The 24014-nt window shown below is 40.3% G+C and overlaps 1 protein-coding gene across 7 annotated transcripts in view; it reads left to right on the top strand.

Moving 5' to 3' along the window:
* Positions 1-22330, top strand: part of LOC126353810 (protein pigeon) — a 479712-nt gene extending 457382 nt beyond the window's left edge. For all 7 annotated transcript variants that reach the window (XM_050002914.1, XM_050002910.1, XM_050002911.1 and 4 more), the window contains 2 exons: positions 4817-4888; positions 21388-22330. In XM_050002914.1, the coding sequence (XP_049858871.1) occupies positions 4817-4888; positions 21388-21458 (143 nt within the window). In that variant the 3' untranslated portion in view covers positions 21459-22330. The remainder of the gene's footprint in view (positions 1-4816; positions 4889-21387) is intronic.
* The last annotated feature ends 1684 nt before the right edge of the window (positions 22331-24014 follow it).

Raw genomic sequence — 24014 nt, 5'->3', positions numbered from 1 at the left:
ACGGCCATCTGTATCGCTGAGGCAAACAAGCCTCCCCACCAACGGCAAGGTCCATGGTTCATGGGGGGACTAAAATTATGCTAGTCTGTAATCCCTTATATATATATTTACCGTAACTTCTCTATCCATGTGAATACATGTTGTTCAGAGAGGCACAGAACATAAATCAATCCAGAATTTTCCACATGTTGTAGATGTACAAGCAGCATGTATATCTTATCTTGCACCCCAAATGTTCTGATGAAACAAACTGGGAGCTAACATTTTGTGTGGCAGACAGAATGGTCACCAGAATGCATTAATGTTGTGCGTCTTTATTGCTGTTACCAGCCCTGGTAGGGTGTACAAGAGGCATGAACAGCGGTATATGTTGAGTTATTATTGTGAAGGATATGGAGATTGTGTATACTCATGTGAGATGGAGTTATCAGTACCTTAAAGAGATTCACTCTGTAAACCCTTCACACCCATGCCTGCCCCCCATGAACAGTGAATATGGTGGCAACCTGGTGATAAGTCTTGCTCTCCCACTGTTTTAGAGAGGCACAGTGGTGTTACACCTGGTGTCATTGTGTGTGGGGCCATTGTGTGTGACCAGGTCACAGCTGATAGTGACAGGGCGAATTCTGATTGCACCACTGTGCATCAAAAGCATCCTGCATTCTCATGTGTTACCTCTCATGTGACAGTGTCATAGTGCCATTCAACAGGGCTATGATTGTTCATACACAGTACATATCCCTGAGAATTGTCTGCATGATGTTGAGGTACTCCAGTGGCCAACAAGACCCCAAAATCTGTCCTCGATAGAACGTGTATGGAACCAACGGGATATCAAAGACCAGTTACAACATATGTAGACCAGTTTGCCTCAGGAGGGAATACCTCAGCTTTATCAGATCCTTCCTATTCAAATCATTGCATGCATCCAGGCCAGGGAGAGTGCAACACTGTATTGATAAATGGGCTCATACTGCCAAGTTGAGTCAGTTCTAATAACAGAAATAACATCAAATACCCTCTCAACCCATCAAGATTCATTCTGTCTTCTCCTCCCATTCTGGTTGCCTTGCTTTCTTGTCAGTTAGTGTATTTTGTTATTAAGAGCTTTTTTTTTTAATTTATGCAACTCACAACCACAATACTAGATGTGAAAATATTAACGAAATTTTCCAATTAGGGTTGAAAGTGTGTTTGTTTTTAATAATAGAAATAAAAATAGACTATGTATCCCTAGTCTTTTAATCAGTTGGTCCTGAGGAGGTCTGTTTTTAAGGATTTTTGATTTTGATTTGTGTGCTTGTTTGTAGCCAGGGAATTCAATATTTGGTATGGCTGCTGATTCATTCTAGCTCATTTAGCATTACCCAGGGTGTACGTGTGTAGAATGACATGGGGAGCTTCAGCAGGTACCTTGCACAAATTGTCCATCGTGCTGGTCTTCTCAGCAGCTGACCATTATTCTCTTGTTTAACTAAACAGCTGGCACACCAATTTGATTGATATCCAGTTAAACCACACTATGTGGTTAATAACTGGAAAAATCCAACCAAAACTCATTTTATCTACCCCACAAGCCGTAGAAGCGAGGCCATCCTTAGAGAATACCACAAGCTTTAGGAGAACCTGGACTTACACTCAGACAGGAAGACATATCAAGTGCATGACGAAATAGACTCAATTCAAGAAGCCTATCGTTACAGCAAGCAGAACAGCTAGATGCCAGGGATATCGAGGTGAAAGAACTGTGGGATCAGAACTGTCAGCTTGTTCAAAATACCTAAGAGCATGAGTGGTTCTGAAAGTTAGTTGTGATACTGCTGGAACAGAAATCAACAGGACACTATGGGTCAAACTGAACAGAGCTCGCACTGCGCATGGTTGATGTGAGACTCACTTTACAAAAGAGACGCTACAGAGTCTACAGTTTGTAACTGTGGGCTCTGAACCAGACAATCAAACACATTAGAGATGAATGCCCCTCACATTCCTATCAGGAGAGATGGAGCGACATCACGAAATCTGACAATACAGCTCTAACACATGGATTAGGAACTTGGAAATTGACATTTAGGTAGTTTTGTATTTAGATTTGTCTTTCTGTATTCTTGTTATATTTATATACTAATGTTATATACCTGTACTTTTACACTGCATGTGAGTCATATGAATAAATAAATGAATATGCATCCCTAATGAATGAAAATGAAGTTTTAGGTGCAAAAGTCTGTAAATAGTTATTTGTAGTCATCAGGCAGGACACAGAAAATCCACAGGCATTCAAAAACAAAACAGAAGCGTACCTAATTAAAAATTCCTATGCCTTATCAGGTTACCTGTATTTGGACCCTAGGATACAAATTTGATTTAAAATAATGTACTTATTGAGCTGGTTTTTAACTTTTCAGATATGGAGGTAGGTGATAGTGTTCTCTGGCAGTAGTAATAGATAGATGTGGCAGCTGCTTAGTGTGAGTGGAGGAACAGTAGAGTTTTTTTTTCAAATTAGGTACTTGTTTTTGTAATGTAGATTTACATATATGAATACATCAATGTGAATAAATTAGCATTTCTCACAGTTTGTTAATAGAATATTTGTAGAAGTTCCGTGCAGTGGTTGCTTCTGCCATTTTATATGAAACTTTATTTTTTTATTTATACACATACTCCATAGAACATTTTAGGCATGTGAGGTACTAGGCTGTGGAATGAGTTATAAATGTGTGAATGTAAATTACATGGAACACCATACAGCTAATTTACAAATGAATAAATAAATAAATATGCATTTCCAATTAATTTTGAAAATGTCATTTTATATTTTGGTGCAAAACTCCATTACTGGTTATTTGTAGGCACCAGGCAGGAAACAAAAAATCCCCAGGAATTCAAAAACAAAACAGAAGAGCCCCTTATTCCTGACTGGAACTGGAGAAAAAAAGGTCTTTCGAAAATGCGCACAGAAATGCATTGTTGCCACGGTAGATGGTGCTGTCAAATGAAAGTTCTTCTGACCATGTGCCATCTGTAGTCCACAGATGATGATTATTAAGACTGATGATGCCAGTGCTGCTAAAGGTTGCTTCGTCAGTAAAGAGAACTGATGACAGAAATCTCATAATTGTGATGGTATGGTGCAAAAACCATCGACAAAATCCTTCCAATAAAAGAAAATCTGCTTCTGATACTCCTTTCACTTGTTGCAAGTGATAGGGCTAGTTGTGGTTTTCATGTAGGATGTACATAATCATATTTTTACTTACATCATGTTTACAGGTCACTTGAGTGGAGCTTGCACTAGGGTTTGTCTCAGTATCCAGTAGACAAATCCGGTGTAAGCACAGTCACTGCCTCCCTGCACATTCATCTGTCTCAAAGGACCCATGATCACACAGCCACCCAAAACAAGCTTGAAATATTGCGTGATGTGGTTTGTGTCTGTGAGGGTATTTGTTTTGGTATAGTTGTGCTGCCTCTCGATCATTTCCATCTGGCTTGTTCGCAACATCAATGCCAGACCATTCTGCTGCTTACAGTATGCTGCATCAATCACACATCCTGAAATGCATAAGGAACTCATGGCATGTAGTCAGAAGAACTTTCATTCATCAGTTCCATTTACTGTGGCAATGACACGTTTCCAGACACATTTTTGTAGGACCTTTTCTCCTCGATTTTCAATCAGGGATCCATCCCTGTCATTTGTTGGTTTTATGATTATTCACCCTGTATATACATAAAAAAATCTCTACTTCTCTGTTGAAAAATTTATCAGATGAATAAAATGTTTTACCTTTTAAGTATATCTTTATTTTATTTTTAAATATGCACTGTTCCTACGTAGGCCTTTGATGTAGCTTGGCAGTGAATTCAATATTTTAACACTGGAGTACTGTAACTTTGACTTGTTTTGTACCCCTGAATGTTCTCCTTCATGATTGAATTTAAGGTATACAATGTGTAAGTGAATGAATAAAAATTACACAGTAAATTACAGCTCTGATGTTAAGTTTGTAATTTGCTCATTCTGTGATTATTTGTAAGATAATAAATTAAAAGATGTATGCTTTTATCACATTTGATGTTAAGCTTAATTCTGTCACATAATTTAATCTACACTTCTGGTACAACTAGCCTAAAGAATGCAAAGTTACAGACATGAAAGAAAACACATGAGAAACCACAATATAAAAATTAGAAAATAAATAGAAAGAAATTGAGAACACTGATGTATAGAGGCTTGTGTGTATGAACACAGATGTAAATAGGAGGCTGACAGCAACATATGTCATTGCTTGAACATGTTTTGATTGATTAGATAGATAAATTGAATGATAGTGAGTGAAGGGTACCTTAAGGAATATCCACAGAAAATGCACAAGCAAATTTTACTTGTAAACTCAATGTAGAAATTGGTAGCCACAAAAAATGAAGAAAGCTGCTGAATGAAGAAAGAAGGAAAAATAAACTGGATGGATGAAGAGCTATCAGAAACTGAGAAAAGATGTATAGATTGCAGAAATTAATGGAATGGAGTAATTTACCCTGCCTAGAGATGACTAAAATTGCAAAACTAAAAAAGAAGATGATGGGAGTTAAAATAAAGAAAGGAAAGAGGTGGTGCATCAGAGAAGTTGTGAGCATATGATAGTGACAGTGGTGGTGGTGAATACATTTTATGGAGACAGTAAGATGATGATGATGATGATGTTTTAAATTGTAATGATATTCATTGTTTTTCTGTGTGCTTGTGTATTGTATTTATGAAGTCTGCATGACTCTCTGTAGTAACAGTGTTTGTATTTCATATCATTAGGTCTCGCTGCCTTTCCTTCTGCAGATAGGTTATCACCTCTAGACACATTCCTTAACTTACTAACTGCAAAAGGTGAGTAATAAATAATATTGTCTGTTGCTAACTTAAATTGTTCAGTTGATGGATTGATTTAGAACAGAAGTAAAAAGTTTATTGCATCTGCACATTCAATGAGCAACCAAATGAATATGGATATTTTTGTCCTGTTATATTTATTTCTGGATATGATTATTCCTTTTTATACTCAAAATAAAAACATAATTGTTGAATTTAGAATACAGATATATGTATCAAATTAATTTTAGTGTCTGAATAAAAATTATTCATTGAGAGTCCATGGTAAATATGGGGAAATGTTATATTTTACAGTGAACAATCTTTCAGTGGTAGTTCTAGGAAATGAAAAATCTTCCTCTAATCTGAGATTTTCCTGACTATCTCACATTACCCAAAAAGTCTAAAATTGTGCATCTTAATTAGAGCATGCCTCATTTGTTGTGACAGAAGCAATAAGTTTGACAAGAACGTAGTATAGCTTAGAATTTTTATATGTGAAGGTTACTGCCAAAGGAAGAACATACATCTGTGTTAGAATCAGAAAGAGGATCCACGTGTTTTTGTTGTTGCTATTATTCACATGATTATTTAGCTAGTGAACTTCTTCCTTCAGTTAATAACAGAGGATAGTCTGTTATAAAACTGAACTTCTCAGAAGTTAGTGAGCAAAGTCATCCTGATCCAGAGAAAAATGGAGATAAAGTGAAATGGGATAAGATAAAACATAAATGTTAAGAGGACAATGTCAGGTAGATCAGGGAAGATGATGTGAGCATGCATAAAACAGAGATGGTAGAACAGAAAAAAAGAGAAACAGTAACAGATGGGAAACAAAACATGGCTGCAAAAACAAGTGCAGGATAAAAAAGAAAAGAAACGAAGACATAAAGTGGGAGAAAGAGTAAATCTGGCAGATGAGTGTATTCATTGTTCAAGACTTAACATCATTTAATCAGTTTAAACATAAATGACAGAAATAGGGGACTGTACTCCCAAGAATGCTGACGCAATTGGCACCAAAGTAATGGCCTCAAATAGTGCCAATCTTGTGCATCATTTAAGGAAGTGCTTTAAATGCCAAAATATTGATTATACAATAGCTCATTCACTATGTTGAAATGTGCTGAGACAGTGAAACTGTGTGCTAGACCTGAATTCAAACCAGGACTCTAGCCCTTTGCAGACAATGATCTTATTGACTGACTTATGCGGTCTTCATAGCATCATCTCTCTCCTATGTTCCAAACTACAAGAAATTTTTTCAGTACTCTTGAAAAACAGACTGTCATGCAGAAAAGGCTTCATCTTCACATACGGTTTGATTACTGAAAGAATCTCCCATATATCTAAACCATCAAACGTTGTGACTCTTCAATACAATTTTTCTTTGATAATTTATGATAACTTCTACTTTGAAAAAATAAATTGAGTATTGTTTGCAGAAGCTATTTAAATCAAACACACAATTTAAAAAATCCTGTTTTGAGGAAGCAAATTCAAACTCAAAAACATTTTATCAAAGCTTTGGGTCTTAACATCTGCAACAAATCAGTAGAAGATTTTCTAGACTTTCATTGATGTAAAATATTATATTATGAGAATCTGACATCAGTAAGAAAATGGTCCTGCCAAAAGTCATAAAACAATTATTATGTACACACATCAAAAAAAGTTTTGCATCACCCCAGTTCCCAGAACTCCTAAATGTAGACGTTGACTGTGGATATACTATCACAGACACAGCCCCTTTGACTGTTCAGATATGTCACTAAACCTGCCAAAGATGTAAACAACCACGCATGAGCAGCACCTATTAGATGGAGGGAGTTTGACAGCTGATCAGTTCCAGTCATTACACCAGAAAGGAGGTACACAACTCCTGTAGTCTGTAGTTCGACCAAGCCTAGACAGTCAGTACCGCAGTTCAGTCGTGTCCGCATTGTTACTTTGTGCCAGGAAGGGTTCTAAATAAAGGAATTGTCCAGGCGTCTCAGAATGAACAAAAGTGATGTTGTTCGGATATGGAGGAGATACAGAGACACAGAAACTGTCGATGATGTGCCTGTCTCGGGCCGCCCAAGGGCTAATAATGCAGTGGATGATTGCTACCTATGGATCATGGGAACCCTGACAGCAATGACACCATGTAGAATATTGCTTTTCTTGCAGCCACAGGATGTCATGTTATGACTCAAACTGTGCACTATAGTGTGCATGATGTGCAACTTCACTCCCGACGTCCATTGCAAGGTCCTTCTTTGCAACCACGATACCATGCAGTGTGGTACAGATGGGCCCAACAACATGCTGAATGGACTGCTCAAGATTGGCATCATGTTCACTTCACCGATGAGTGTTGCATACGCTTTCAACCAGACAATCATCAGAGGTGTGTTTGGAGGCGACCCGTTCAGGCTGAACCCCTTAGACACATTGTCCGGCAAGTGCAGCAAGATGGAGGTTCCCTGATGTTTTGGGGTAGCATTATGTGGGGCCGACATACGTCAATGGTGGTCATGGAAGGCACCATATGTTCGAGTATAATGTTTTTTCTGGAGACTAGCAATCTACTCTGTAGGAAACAGCATGGGTTTCGAAAAAGACGATCATGTGAAACCCAGTTCACACTATTCGTCCACGAGACTCAGAGGGCCATAGACACGGGTTCCCAGGTAGTTGCCATGTTTCTTGACTCCCACAAGGTGTTCGATACAGTTCCCCACAGTCGTTTAATGAACAGCATAAGAGCATATGGACTATCAGACCAATTGTGTGATTGGATTGAAGAGTTCCTAGATAACAGAACGCAGCATGTCATTCTCAATGGAGAGAAGTCTTCCGAAGTAAGAGTGATTTCAGGTGTGCCACAGGGGAGTGTCATAGGACAGTTGCTATTCACAATATACATAAATGACCTTGTGGATGACATCGGAAGTTCACTGAGTCTTTTTGCAGATGATGCTGTGGCTTATCGAGAGGTTGTAACAATGCAAAATTGTACTCAAATGCAGCAGCATCTGCAACGAATTGACACATGGTGCAGGGAATGGCAATTTCCCCACAATGTTATAGTTCTGGTTGGAGATTTTAATTTTGCCAGATATAGACTGGGGGACTCAAACATTCATAACGGGTGGCAGGGACAAAGAATCCAGTGAAATTTTTTTAAGTGCTTTATCTGAAAACTACCTTGAGCAGTTAAACAGAGAACTGACTCCTGGCGATAAAATATTAGACCTTCTGGTGACAAACAGACCCGAACTATTTGAAACAGTTAATGCAGAACAAGGAATCAGCGATCATAAAGCAGTTACTGCATCGATGATTTCAGCTGTAAATAGAAATATTAAAAAAGGTAGGAAGATTTTTCTGTTTAGCAAAAGTGACAAAAAGCAGATTTCAGAGAATCTCATGGCTCAACACAAACGTTTTGTCTCAAGTACAGATAGGGTTGACGATCAGTGGACAAAGTTCAAAACCATCGTACAATATGTGTTAGATGAGTATGTGCCAAGCAAGATCGTAAGAGATGGAAAAGAGCCACCGTGGTACAACAACCAAGTTAGAAAACTGCTGCGGAAGCAAAAGGAACTTCACAGCAAACATAAATTACACGAAGCAAAATGTAGTGTGGGGAGGGCTATGCGAGAGGCGTTCAATAAACTCGAAAGTAAAGTTCTGTGTACTGACTTGGCAGAAAATTCTAAGAAATTTTGGTCTTATGTCAAAGCGGTAGGTGGATCAAAACAAAATGTCCAGACACTCTGTGACCAAAACAGTACTGAAACAGATGATGACAGACTAAAGGCCAAAATACTAAATGTCTTTTTCCAAAGCTGTTTCACAGAGGAAGACTGCACTGTAGTTCCTTCTCTAGATTGTCGCACAGATGACAAAATGGTAGATATCAAAATAGACAACAGAGAGATAGAGAAACAATTAAAATCGCTCAAAAGAGGAAAGGCCGCTGGACCTGATGGGATACCAGTTCAATTTTACACAGAGTACGCGAAGAAACTTGCCCCCTTCTTGCAGGGGTGTACCGTAGGTCTCTAGAAGAGCGTAGCATTCCAAAGGATTGGAAAAGGGCACAGGTCATCCCCGTTTTCAAGAAGGGACGTCGAACAGATGTGCAGAACTATAGACCTATATCTCTAACGTCTATCAGTTGTAGAATTTTGGGACACGTATTATGTTCGAGTATAATGACTTTTCTGGAGACTAGAAATCTAATCTGTAGGAATCAGCATGAGTTTCGAAAAAGACGGTCGTGTGAAAGCCAGCTCGTGCTATTCGTCCACGAGACTCAGAGGGCCATAGACACGCGTTCACAGGTAGATGCCATGTTTCTTGACTTCCGCAAGGCGTTCGATACAGTTCCCCACTGTCGTCTAATGAACAAAGTGAGACCATATGGACTATCATACCAATTGTGTGAGTTGACTGAAGAGTTCCTAGATAACAGATCGCAGCATGTAATTCTCAATGGAGAGAAGTCTTCCGAAGTAAGAGTGATTTCAGGTGTGCCGCAGGGGAGTGTCGTGGGACCGTTGCTATTCACAATATACATAAATGACCTTGAGGCTTTTTGCGGATATTGCTGTGGTATATCAAGAGGTTGTAACAATGGAAAATTGTACTGAAATCCAAGAGGATCTGCAGCGAATTGACGTATGGTGCAGGGAATGGCAATTGAATCTCAATGTAGACAAGTCTAATGTGTTGCGAATACATAGAAAGATGGATCCCTTATCATTTAGCTACAAAATAGCGGATCAGCAACTGGAAGCAGTTAATTCCATAAATTATCTGGGAGTAGGCATTAGGAGTAATTTAAAATGGAATGATCATGTATAGTTGATCGTCGGTAAAGCAGATGCCAGACTGAGATTCATTGAAAGAATCCTAAGGAAATGCAATCCGAAAACAGAGGAAGTAGGTTACAGTACGCTTGTTCGCCCACTGCTTGAATACTGCTCAGCAGTGTGGGGTCGGTACCAGGTAGAGTTGATAGAAGAGATAGAGAAGATCCAACGGAGAGCAGCACACTTCGATACAGGATCATTTAGTAATTGCAAAAGCATTACAGAGCTGATAGATAAACTCCAGTGGAAGACTCTGCAGGAGAGACGGTCAGTAGCTCAGTACGGGCTTTTGTTGAAGTTTCGAGAACATACCTTCACTTGGGAGTCAAGCAGTATATTGATCCATCCTATGTATATCTCGCGAAGAGACCATGGGGATAAAATCAGAGAGATTAGAGCCCACACAGAGGCATACCAACAATCTTTCTTTCTACAAACACTACGAGACTGGAATAGAAGCGAGAACCAATAGAGGTACTCAAAGTACCCTCCACCATACACTGTAAGGTGGCTTGCGGAGTATGGATGTAGATGTAGATGTAGATTTAGATAACAGCTATACAATACGTGAATGCCATCCTCCAACTGATAGTGCAACCATATTGTTGTGGCATTTGTCTTCATGGACGGCAATTCGCACCCCTGTCATCCAAATTTTGTGAATGATTTCCTTCAGGGTAATGACATCACTCGACTAGAGTGGCCAGCATGTTATCCTGACATGAACTCTATCAAACATGCCTGGGATTCATTGAAAAAGGCTGTTTATGGACAGCGTGACCCACCAACCACTCTGAGGAATCTACGCCGAATCAATGTTGAGGAGTGAGACAATGGACCAACAATGCCTTGATGAACTTGTGGATAGAATGCCACAGTGAATACAGGCATGCATCAATGCAAGAGGATGTGCTACTGGGTATTAGAGGTACCTGTGTGTACAGCAATCTGGACCACTTCCTCTTAAGGTCTCGCTGTATGGTGGTACAACATGCAATGTGTGGTTTTCATGAGCAATGAAAAGGGTGGAAATGATGTTTATGTTGATCTCTAATCCAGTTTTCTGTACAGATGTGAGAACTCACAGAACAGAGGTGATACAAAACTTTTTTGGTGTTTGTACATTGATATGGAGCATAGTAACATGGATGTTACCTTCAAAGTAATTAATTTCATTTGTTTTGTAGGATACAAACTCTTCCTATTCTATGAGGGATATGTATCAGATTACAAATCCAAAGCTTTTTGAGCCTCAATCCTCATTCAGCAATAAGATTTTTCCTATCATTTATCATTTTTTCCATATGGCAGCGAGTTGTATTTGAAAATTCCAAGCTGCACTATGATTCAGAATTCATGTTAATCTGCAGGTCCCATTTTAACTGACTTTGTAAAGTCAGTTCAAAGTTCAGAGTGAGGAATGAGCATACCACCTCATGCAGAATCATGCATAGTGTAGTTCTGCGATGATAAAACTTACCTTATGCTTGAGAACAACTTTACCTTATCAGGTAATATCAACAAAATTTATTTTGCCAAGGGACTGGGCAGGACATGTCAATGATTAAGAGATTGACCATGTATTCATGAAGATTATTTCACTTTGCCTTCTGGTCATCCTAGGTTAGCTGTTCTAATGTTTTCATAAAAGCAGATACATTCTGGATTGATTATTTATGTAAGGCTTAAGTGAATTCTTTCTCTATTTGTGGGCCACCATGCTAGTGCTCCTTCTCTAATTAGCTCAGTGATAAAAAGATGTTAAGCTCTGACCTTCTTCAGTTTCTTATGTTTTCCAGTGAATCTTTTCCTCTGCATTTCAGGGTGAATAGTTTTGACATTCTTGGCAGATTAAAACTGTGTATTTGATGGTGTTGTAAGAGTTTCCAGACAGTTAGCACTGCAGTGGTAGTTTACACAGCAGATAGTTCTTTACTAGGAGTATTATGGAGTGGACCAGTGAGAAACTGACGTCGTTGTTGTGGTCTTCACTCCAGAGCCTGGTTTGATGCAGCTCTCCAGGCTACTCTATCCTGTAAAAGCCTCTTCATCTCCGAATAACTTCTGCAAACTACATCCTTCTGCTTAGTGTATTCATCTCTTGGTCTCCCTCTACGATTTTTACCATCCACGCTTCCCTCCAGTAGTAAATTGATGATCCGTTGATGCCTCAGAATGTGTCCTACTAACCGATCTCTTCTTCTAGTCAAGCTGTGCCACAAATTCTGTACTCCCCAATTCTATTCTGTACCTCCTCCATTAGTTATATGGTCTACCCATGGAATCTTCAGCATTCTTCTGTAGCACCTCATTTCGAAAGTTTCTATTCCCTTCGTGACTAAACTGGTAACCATCCATGTTTCACTTCCATACATGGATACATTCCAGACAAATACTTTGAGAAAAGATTTCCTGACATGTAAATCTATACTCAGTGTTAACAAATTGCTCTTCTTCAGAATGCTTTCCTTGCCATAGCCAATGTACATTTTATAACCTCCCTACTTCTACAGTCATCAGTTATTTTGCTTCCCAAATAGCAACACTCAGTTACTATTTTAAGTGTTTCATTTTCTAATCTAATTCCCTCAGCATTCCCTGATTTAATTTGACTACATTCCATTATCCTTGTTTTGCTTTTGTTGATGTTCATCTTATATCCTCCTTTCAAGACACCGTCCATTCCGTTCACCTGCTCTTCCAGGTCCTTTGCTGTCTCTGACAGAATTACAGTTTCATTGGCAAACCTCAAGGTTTTTATTTCTTCTCCATGGATTTTAATTCCTACTGCAAATTTTTCTTTTGTTTCCTTTATTGCTTGTTCAATATACAGATTGAATAACATCGGGGATAGGCTACAACCCTGTCTCACTCTCTTCTAAACCACTACTTCCCTTTCATGCCCTTTGATGCTTATAACTGCCATCTGGTCTCTGCATAAATTGTAAATAGCCTTTTGCTCCCTGTACATTACTTCGCCACCTTCAGAATTTGAAAGAGAGTATTCCAGTCAACAATGTCAAAAGCTTTCTCAAAGTCTACAAATGCTATAAATGTAGGTTTGCCTTTCCTTAATCTATCTTCTAAGATAAGTAATCGGGTCAGTATTGCCTCGAATGTTTCAACATTTCTATGAAATCCAAACTGATCTTCCTCAAGGTCGGCTTCTACAAAATTTTTCCATTTGTCTGTCGAGAATTCATGTTCGTATTTGGCAACCGTGACTTATTAAACTGATAGTTCAGTAATTTTCACACCTGTCGGCACCTGCTTTCTTTGGGGTTAGAATTATCATATTCTTCTTGAAGTCTGACTGTATTTTGCCTGTTTCATATGTCTTACTCACCAGATGGAAGAATTTGTTACGGTTGGCTCTCGCAAGGCTATCAATAGTCACCACTGAGCTTTTCGCAGCAATTCATTCTCTGTCCTATCATTTATTCATAAAGAATCCCCCTGTTATTATACTGTTTTCTGCTACTGTTTGCCAGACCAGGAATCCTTGTCTTCTTTCCATTTCACTTCACTGACCCCCACTATATCTAAATTGAGCCTTAACATTTCTGCATTTAGGTTTACTAGCTTTCCTACTACATTCAGACTTCTTACATTCCACATCACAACTTGTAGAATGTTACTCTCTCTTTTGTTATTGCATCTTTTTCTCATGGTCACCTACCATTTGGCAGTGCCCTCCTGGAGATATGAATTTGGGACTAATCTGGAATCTTGTGCTAATGAAGAGATTATCAGGACATTTTTCTCAGCTTACAAGCTACATTTCTTGTGGATACACTTTATGTGTCTTTAATGCACTGGTTTTCATTGTCTTGTGCATCCTGATGCCATTATTCATTGCTGACTCACTCACCTTCTTATGCCTGTGGCTATGATTGCTGATGATTTTATTCATAATTTAAGAAGTGGCTAGGTTTGAACCTGGAATTGAAGACATTTTGTACACACACACACACACACACACACACACACACACACACACACAAAATTTCGAGCTTTCGCAACCGGCGGCTGCTTCGTCAGGAAAGAGGGAAGGAAAAGGAAAGATGAAAGGATGTGGGTTTCAAGGTAGAAGGTAAGGAGTCATTCCAATCCCGGGAGCGGAAAGACCCACCTTAGGGGGAAAAAAGGACAGGTATATACTCTCGCGCGCGCGCGCGCGCGCGCGCACACACACACACACACACACACACACACACACACACACACACACACACATACACAGACACAAGCACACATATTTACAGGCAAAGCCTATATATATACCTGCCTACACTGTGACGCAACAAACTGTCCATTCGCATGAATGGACACAGGCAGACAGTGTTTGTTGGTAATGAGGATCACCCTGTGGCTAAACATGCCTTGGTGCACAGCCAGCACATCTTGGCACAGTGTTACACCGTCCGAGTTATCTGGATACTTCCCACCAACACCAACCTATCCGAACTCCGGAGATGGGAACTTGCCCTTCAATATACCCTCTCTTCTCGTTATCCACCAGGCCTCAATCTCCGCTAATTTTAAGTTGCCTCCACTCATACCTCACCTGTCATTCAACATCATCTTTGCCTCCACACTTCCGCCTTGACTTATATCTCTGCCCATACTTTTTGCCTTTAAATATGTCTGCTTGTGTCTGTGTATGTATGGATGGACATGCGTGTGTGTGTGTGTGTGTTTGTGTGTGTGTGTGTGTTTGTGTGTGCGCGCGAGCATATACCTATCCTTTTTTCCTCCTAAGGTAAGTCTTCCTGCTCCCGGGATTGGAATGACTCCTTACCCTCTCCCTTAAAACCCACATCCTTTCATCTTTCCTTTTCCTTCCCTCTTTCATGACGAAGCAGCCGCCGGTTGCGAAAGCTCGAAATTCTGTGTGTGTGTTTGTGTGTTTTATTCATTGTGCCTATCTACCGGCGCTTTCCCGCTTGGTAAGTCTTGGAATCTTTGTTTCATATACCAAGTAAGTCTTGGAATCATTGTTATATATAAAACAAAGATTCCAAGACTTACTAAGTGGGAAAGCGCCGGCAGACAGGCACAATGAACAAAACACACAAACACATACACAGAATTACTAGCTTTCACGACCGATGGTTGCTTCTTCAGGAAAGAGGGAAGGAGAGGGAAAGACGAAAGGATGTGGTTTTAAGGGAGAGGGTAAGGAGTCATTCCAATCCCGGGAGCGGAAAGACTTCCCTTAGGGGGAAAAAAGGACAGGTGTACACTCCCACACACACACATATCCATCCGCACATACACAGACACAAGCAGACATATTTAAAGGCAAAGAGTAAGGGGGCATCCAATCCCGGGAGCGGAAAGACTTCCCTTAGGGGGAAAAAAAGGACAGGTGTACACACACACACACACACACACACACACACACACACACACACACACACACACATATCCATCCGCACATACACAGACACAAGCAGACAAGCTGTCAGTCAGGCGAGGCGGAATTACAGAGGCAAAGAACTTGTTGAAAGACAGGTGAGGTATGAGCGGCTGCAACTTGAAATTAGCGGAGGTTGAGGTCTGGCGGATATCGAGAAGAGAGGATATACTGAAGGGTGAGTTCTCATCTACGGAATTCGGATACGTTGGTGTTGGTGGGAAGTATCCAGATAACTCGGACGGTGTAACACTGTGCCAAGATGTGCTGGCCGTGCACCAAGGCATGTTTAGCCATAGGGTGATCCTCATTACCAACAAACACTGTCTGCCTGTGTCCATTCATGCGCATGGGCAGTTTGTTGCTGGTCATTCCCACATAGAAAGCGTCACAGTGTAGGCAGGTCAGTTGATAAATCACGTGGGTGCTTTCACACGTGGCTCTCCCTTTGATCGTGTACACCTTCCAGGTTACAGGACTGGAGTAGGTGGTGGTGGGAGGGTGCATAGGACAGGTTTTACACCGGGAGCAGTTGCAAGGGTAGGAGCCAGAGGGTAGGGAAGGTGCTTTGGGGATTTCATAGGGATGAAGCAAGAGGTTACGAAGGTTAGGTGGACGGCGGAAAGACACTCTTGGTGGAGTGGGGAGAATTTCATGAAGGATGGATCTCATTTCAGGGCAGGATTTGAGTAAGTTGTATCCCTGCTGGAGAGCCACATTCAGAGTCTGATCCAGTTCCGGGAAGTATCCTGTCACAAGTGGGGCACTTTTGGGGTTCTTCTGTGAGAGGTTCTGGGTTTGAGGGGATGAGGAAGTGGCTCTGGTTATCTGCTTCTGTACCAGGTTGGGAGGGTAGTTGCGGGATGCGAAAGCTATTTTCAGGTTGTTGGTGTAATGGTCCAGGGGTTCAGGACTGGAGCAGATTCATTTGCCACGAAGGCCTAGGCTGTAGGGAAGGGACCGTTTGATGTGGAATGGGTGGCAGCTGTCATTATGGAGGTACTGTTGCTTGTTGGTGGGTTTGATGTGGACAGATGTGTGAAGCTGGCCATTGGACAGATGGAGGTCAACGTCAAGGAAAGTGGCATGGGATTTGAAGTAGGACCAGGTGAATCTGATGGAACCAAAGGAGTTGAGGTTGGAGAGGAAATTCTGGAGTTGTTCTTCACTGTGAGTCCAGATCATGAAGATGTCATCAATAAATCTGTACCAAACTTTAGGTTGGCAGGCTTGAGTAACCAAGAAGACTTCCTCTAAGGGATCCATAAATAGGTTGGCATACGAGGGGGCCATCCTGGTACACATGGCTGTTCCCTTTAATTGTTGGTATGTCTGGCCTTCAAAAGTGAAGAAGTTGTGGGTCATGATGAAGCTGGCTAAGGTGACAAGGAAAGAGGTTTTAGGTAGGGTGGCAGGTGATCGGCGTGAAAGGAAGTGCTCCATTGCAGCGAGGCCCTGGACGTGTGGGATATTTGTGTATAGGGAAGTGGCATCAATGGTTACAAGGATGGTTTCCGGGGGTAACAGACTGGGTACGGATTCCAGGCGTTCGAGAAAGTGGTTGGTGTCTTTGATGAAGGATGGGAGACTGCATGTAATGGGTTGAAGGTGTTGATCTACGTAGGCAGAGATACGTTCTGTGGGGGCTTGGTAACCAGCTATAATGGGGCGGCCAGGATGTTTGGGTTTGTGAATTTTAGGAAGTAGGTAGAAGGTAGGAGTGCGAGGTGTCGGTGGGGTCAGGAGTTTGATGGAGTCAGGTAAAAGGTTTTGTAGGTGGCCTAAGGTTCTGAGGATTCCTAAAAGCTCCGCCTGGACATCAGGAATATGATTACCTTGGCAAACTTTGTATGTAGAGTCGTCTGAAAGCTGACGCAGTCCCTCAGCCACATACTCCCGACGATCAAGTACCACGGTCGTGGAATCCTTGTCAGCCGGAAGAATGATGATGGATCGGTCAGCTTTCAGATCACGGATAGCCTGAGCTAAGGCTGTGGTGATGTTGGGAGTAGGATTAAGGTTTTTCAAGAAAGATTGAGAGGCAAGGCTGGAAGTGAGAAATTCCTGGAAGGTTTGGAGAGGGTGATTTTGAGGAAGAGGAGGTGGGGCCCGCTGTGATGAAGGACGGAACTGTTCCAGGCATGGTTCAATTTGGATAGTGTCTTGGGAAGTTGGATCATTAGGAGTGGGATCAGGATTATTTTTCTTCGTGGCAAAGTGATATTTCCAGCAGAGACTACGAGTGTAGGATAGCAAATCTTTGACAAGGGCAGTTTGGTTGAACCTGGGAGTGGGGCTGAAGGTGAGGGCTTTGGATAGGACAGAGGTTTCGGACTGGGAGAGAGGTTTGGAGGAAAGGTTAACTACTGAATTGGGGTGTTGTGGTTCCAGATTGTGTTGACTAGAATTTTGAGGTGTTAGGGGGAGTGGAGCTGGAAGTGGGAGATTGAGTAGATGGGAGAGACTGGGTATGTGTGCAATGAGAGGAGGTTGTGGTTTGTTTCACAGCATTGAAGATGAATTAGTGATAATAGCTCTTAAGGAAAACATTTTTAGACCCCATGTTCTCCAGACTTTTTGTATTGAATGACTGTCCTGTCATATCCCTGCATATTGATAATTATTCATGGAACACCACATTTGTGCCATATGCGTACAGGGAGAAGCTCCAGATAAAAGCCTCGTGTGAATGTGTTTGTATCTAGGTGTGTATGTGTTGCACATCTCCACCAAAATCGCACAATCAAATTCACCCAAACACTTCTCTCGAAAGAACCACTGTGGGGCTCAAAACCATCTAGCTCCCATTGCAGTGGAGGTGATAAAGGAGGTGGACAGGGAGGGGAGCAAGCAGTGATTGACAGAGAGAGAGAAGGGGAGGAGGAGATGGGCTGAGAGAAGGGGGTGGGGGGGTGGGCAGGAGGTGGACGTAGTGAGTGGGGGAAGGATATGGCTGTTAGAGGAGGAAGGAGGTGAAGGACAGTAGAGGAGGAGGAGGAGGAGGAGGAGGAGGAGGAGGAGGAGGAGGTGACAGAGAGAGAGGAATAAGAGGCAACAGGGAGTAGAGGGGTGAGGAGGGACACACAGAAGGGGAGGAGGAAGAGATCGACAGTGGCGAGGAGAGAGACAGAGTGACAGGGAGGAGGAGATAGATAGCTATGGATGGGAGGAGAAGATAGATTGAGAGAGGGGGGGAAGTGGGCAGGGTCAAAGAAAGAGGAGGATGAGGATATGAGCAGAGAGTGAGAGGGGAAGGAGGAGATGGACAGAGAGAAGGGCATGAGGAGACAACAGAGAGGGGTGGAGGAGGGGATAGATATACTGAGAGAGGGGAGGAGGCATAGACAGACTTAGAGGGGAGACAAAGATGGCCAGAGAGAGGGGCGGGGAGGAGACTGACAGAGAGAATGGGAGGACAAGAATGGCAGAGGGGAAGGGGTACAGGGACAGAGAGAGGCTGGAAGAGGTGGACAAAGTGAGAGGAGGGGGAGGCGATGTACATAGAAGGGGTGAAGTGGAAATAGGCAAGGTGAGGGGAAGACGGCCAGAGAAGGGAGTATAAGATGGACACAAGGGGGTTGGGGGGGAAGAATGAGATGAGCATAGAGAGAGGTGGAGGAGTAGCTAGTCAAATAGAGGGGGAGTAGGAGGTGGACAAATACGGCTGCACTCAGAAGTATTTTGTGGTTGTGTTACATTCTCATTACTGTTTGCATGCAATCCTAACAGAACAGCACTTATAACTGTGTCATTCCATCAAGAGCTTCATGCCTCTGTGGTTACATATCTAGTGAAAAGTAAGGTCATACAATTACACTGTAAGTAAGAAGTGTGTTCTGAAAGTTCCAGTGATTTTCATTTTTTGTGAATAATTTAAATATTAATGTTATCTCTGTCAAAGTAGTCTCCATTAGATATTATACACTTATGCCACCACTTCTTCCAGTACCCAAAACACTTCTGTAACTTGATCTTTGGGGTAGCACTATGCTCTTTCAGCAACATACTTTTAATCTCTTCTAAGCTTGTAAAAAAGTGACCCGTTAAGGTTCTCTTTGTTTTTGCAAACAGAATAAAGTCACATGGGACTATATCTGGTGCATTACCATGATGCAAAAGTGATGAATTGTTTTGTCACAGATCTGTGCTTTTTTTTTAAATTGTTTCCAACAAAACAACATTGAACTTGTTGGTAGTACTCTTTATTGATCATCTGACCTTTTGGCAAGAACTAATGATGCAGTGTGCAATTAAAGTTGAAGAAAACCATGAGCAGTACCTTCACATTCATCAGCACTTGCTGAGCTGTTTTCAGTCTTGTGAATCCAGAATGCATCCTCTGGTACGATTAAGCCTTAACTTTAATGTCATACCCGGATAGAATGATTTGCAATCGGCTACTGATCCAAGAAAATCGGCTGGATAAATTAGGGATGATCTGGATCAGCATCATTTACTGAACCTACAAGTCTCTATTGTAAAATGTTCTCTACTGTCAGGTGATTTAAATAGTAGATGACCATCATGTAAGCCATCCATAAATTTAAGAAATAGGATGGCCAGGATAAGAGTTTGAAGAAATATAAGAAATAGAATGTCACAAATTGGTCTGAGGTTTTATGGAGTGATGATAGCAGATTTGTAATGTATTTTCTTCTGATGGTGTGTAATATGGATGCTGAGCCAAAAACCAAAGGGACAACTAGTAATACTAGGTACCAACCATGAAGTTCATAGTGGGAGCAAAGTCCAAATAGAAGGCAGAATGGATTTTATCCTGTAGAGTGACATTTTAAGAAAAGAATACAGTTCCACATGGAAAAAGAATATGCCACATAATTGGATATTTCACATGACAATGATTCAAAAAACATTTCTGACCATTTAAAAAAATTCTTCTCTGATTAAAAAATCAAATTTTTGGAGTGGCCAAGCCAGCACCTGCATCTAAATGCAACTGGACACAGCTGGGAAGCATTGGATCAAGATGTTTGTTGTAAAAGCTACTCAAACAAGGACCAATTTGCTACTGCCTTACTGGATGACCTATTACAAGTGTTTGTGGATTCAATACGAGACAGACATAGTCAAAGCCAATGGGTATGCAATAAAATCCTGATTTGTTCTTCAGATTCCAAAATAGTTTCACCTTATTCTTATATGCTTAGACCTATAAATTACTTTCGAAACAGAGGAATTGTTATTTCTGTTTTGATGTAAAATAATTTAATTTAAAACTAAATGTAGTTTTGTTCGGAATGGATTATAATTACATATTTTTCTATTCTCCACTAGGAATTTTTTGTATCACACACTTATAAAGATGTAATTGTAACTAATGCTTTTTACAAAATACTGTTGAGCACTACTATAGATGTGGGAGTAGGAGACAGCCACTGAGTGGGGGTGGAGGGTGGGAGGTGAGGGGTGTATGAGGAGATTGTGAGAAATAGAAGACGACGAGTAGAAGAGAGGAGGGGGGGAGGTAAGGAAAAGTGTGCAATTTATGTGAAAAATGTGCACATTGGAAAAGCCATCAGTAGAAAGCTAGAAAGCAATTAATAAGGAAATATAGTAAATCTATTTAGGACCACTCACTAGGTATCAGAAGCATTGATTTGTCAACTGGCACACAAAATAGAATGAAAGCTTTGCTAGGTTACACAAAATGTAGATGCATGTGTGGTTAGTCGGAGAGGGGAGGGGAGGGGGGGGGGGGGTGGCTGAGTAGGATCATGTGCTCATATTTGTACTCTATCTTGTTGTGTGTGTGTCAATGACTTATCGCTTCTGCTATCCGATGAGTCATATCCTTTACTGCAAAAAAGTTTTTTTACAGTAAATAAATAACATTTTGACAAATGGTGACATAGTTTTCAAGAATTCTGGAATAGTAGTATTTAAGTTATTTTCCTATGCAGTATTTGCATACATTAATATGATATTTATATATATTGTTATGAACTGTTCATCAGTAATGAAAACATGATCATTGCCTAATAATATTTCTTGACTCTCTCTCTCTCTCTCTCTCTCTCTCTCTCTCTCTCTCTCTCTCTCTCTCTGTGTGTGTGTGTGTGTGTGTGTGTGTGTGTGTGTGTGTCAGAGAGAGTTAGAGAGATAGAGCACAAGCTTATACCTGTGATCTAATTGTCTTATAAGTGAGCACTCATTCATCATTATCACTCCTTATAGATGTAAATCTTTAATGTCAACAATCTTTGTTTCAGCCAATCTGAATGAACTTGATTTTGGACTCCTTGTTGAAGCAACTGTAACATCAACAGAAGACTTTCTGTAGTCATTCAGTCTTACCTCAGTGGAAAACCATATTAACTGTGGAAAATCCTAAACAGTACACATACGTACAAAGTGGATTTCCATTCACTTTGAACATGAAAGTACAAAGAAGCAATGCAAAACTCTAACTGCCATGGTCATCTCTTCCACTTAGAAATTTAATATGCTTATAAAAAATTAGAATATTACATGATGTTTGCCTTGGGTGAAAGTTGTGTGTAATTTAAAACCAAAATAGACACATTTTGTTTTGTGGTATTTATTGTTTGTGAGATCTCAAACATAGTCGTTCATATAAATGTAATATAGCAAATATTGTTATTGTTCACACCAAAGATATGTAAAATATTTACTTGTAAAACAATAGTGTGTATGATAAAGAGTGTATATAAATACTGGAGACAGTCTGAGTCTAAGGTCTGTTAACATCTATTGTAAGAGTGGTCATTTTGCACTTGATATAGGCTATGTGGAGCTTCCAGATTACATGTACATTTTCATGTGCTTTTACCGTATAATTAGCACCATGCCATCAGCTCTCTGCTGACTGTACTGATATTATTTTCTATCTTGCAACAACCCTTTTTTTGTGTATGATAATCTCTACATTCCACTCATTGCCTGCTGTTACCTTGTGAAGTTAAAGCATTTACCACATTCACTACTGCTTGGTATAAGCTCAGCAATTGCTTTGTAAGCCAGAACTAGTTGTGTTTCGCAGAAGTAGTCTAATAAATACAATGTTAGTGTAAAAATATTGCCTTCATTCGACTAGAGGAATTATTAAAGCAACACAGATTTCATTAACTGACTTAAAAATATGCATTTTTATGGGATTTTGTCACCATTTAAATATATTGTTTTTGCAGTTTATTTTATTAGAATTTTGAATTATTGTTCCATGTCATTCCCACCCCTGTCCCCTCTCAGTTTTGCTAATATTGTAACGTCAGTTTCCATCATGTATAATATTCACTGTTTTACTGTTGAAGTTAAAATGATAAATATCTATACTCAAATTTGTATGGCTGGCAGTCAGTGATGTATAAGTTTCAGCATCAATTTTATTTTAAGGTCACTGCATGATGCTCTTATGGGCCTGTGCACTTCTCATTTTCTTCTTATTAAGTGATACCAATGCCTGCCGATGAGAGGAGCAGAAGAGATTGCCTCCAGTTGCTGTAGTAAACCAGTACTATGCTGTCTGCTCAAGACCTTTTGTGTTACTTTGGTATTTATGGAAATGATACTTGATAATGGACACTTTGTGGAAATGATGGTTGATAGTGAACACAGTAACAGGAAACAACTTTTATTGGAACTGAGTTTTCAGACAATGGATAAAATAATGAGGATGGAGTAACTGAATAACAATATTGCCATTTCCTTATGGACACAGTGCTTTCTTTCTTCCTCGGCCTCCCTGTACCCTCCTGAATGAGGCTGTATGTTGTTACAGTATATCAAAAGAGGAAGCAAGGATCAAAGGGCACACTTTACTTGGTGGACATAGTAGAGTCAGTAGAGATGAGAAAAAAAGGAAAGTTTGACAAGTATAATGCTGAAATTGAGAGAGAGAGAGAGAGAGAGAGAGAGAGAGAGAGAGAGAGAGAGAGAGAGAGAGAGATGCGGGGGGGGGGGGGGGGGGGGGGCAATTTAGAGACAAATTATAGGATGAAACAAGGAAAAGCAGTAATGAGAGGAAAGAAAATGACGTGATGGCTGTTTACAGGTGTTGCTTCTGTAAGGAGACAACAAAACTGCTTTCATATAGCAACAATTACCACAACCAGCAGTTTAGCTGCTTAAAACTCTTGCCTGGGTGCTGCAGTTGACCTGTTTTCCACTTCTTTCTTGTTCTTTCTACTGCACCAGCACAGTAAGTTTTTCATCACATAATTAACTATACCAGCATAATGCTTTTGTATGACCCCTACTAATGTGTAAACTTTTCATTGATCTCATTCTTCACCAGCACATATTTCTATACCCTATATGTATTTTGATAAAATAATATTTAAAAGCTACATTTATATGTTGATTGTGGTGCAGTTGGCCAGCTGATAGCTGCCTGAATCAGCCAACCAGTAATAATGTTTATCTAATTATTTTCTAATTACAAACTAGAAATTTTGCTATTGAATTGATTTCATTTTAATTACAGAAGGTTTCCCACCTTCTGAGTCAACATTACTAGATGCCGTATGTCACTGTATCTGAAAATTACAATGTAATGATGTAATTGCTTCATCCCCTGTAATTGCTTCATACCCTGTCATGTTTAGGTTTTCTTTAAACTGTAATATATGAGAATTATCATGTACAGTATCTTGAAGTAATATTGGTTAATAGAAGTGAAGGTTTTCTTAATGGAGGGACATCGTAATATACTCAATGTTCTCTTAGAAATCATAAAAAGTTTGGAGCTTTCCAACATGTGTTTCATAAGGATGTAAGAGAAAGGTTGAGAAATATGTGTGAAAGATGAAACAGAGTAGTTGGAGCTATGAAGAACGGAGTGAAAAAAGTTCTATAGTGAAACGGAAAGAGTACTCAA

The sequence above is a fragment of the Schistocerca gregaria genome, chromosome 3, assembly GCF_023897955.1.
Source record: "Schistocerca gregaria isolate iqSchGreg1 chromosome 3, iqSchGreg1.2, whole genome shotgun sequence".
NCBI lineage: Eukaryota > Metazoa > Arthropoda > Insecta > Orthoptera > Acrididae > Schistocerca > Schistocerca gregaria.
Note: the sequence above shows the minus strand (reverse complement) of the source record. Positions and strands in the feature narration are given on the sequence as shown.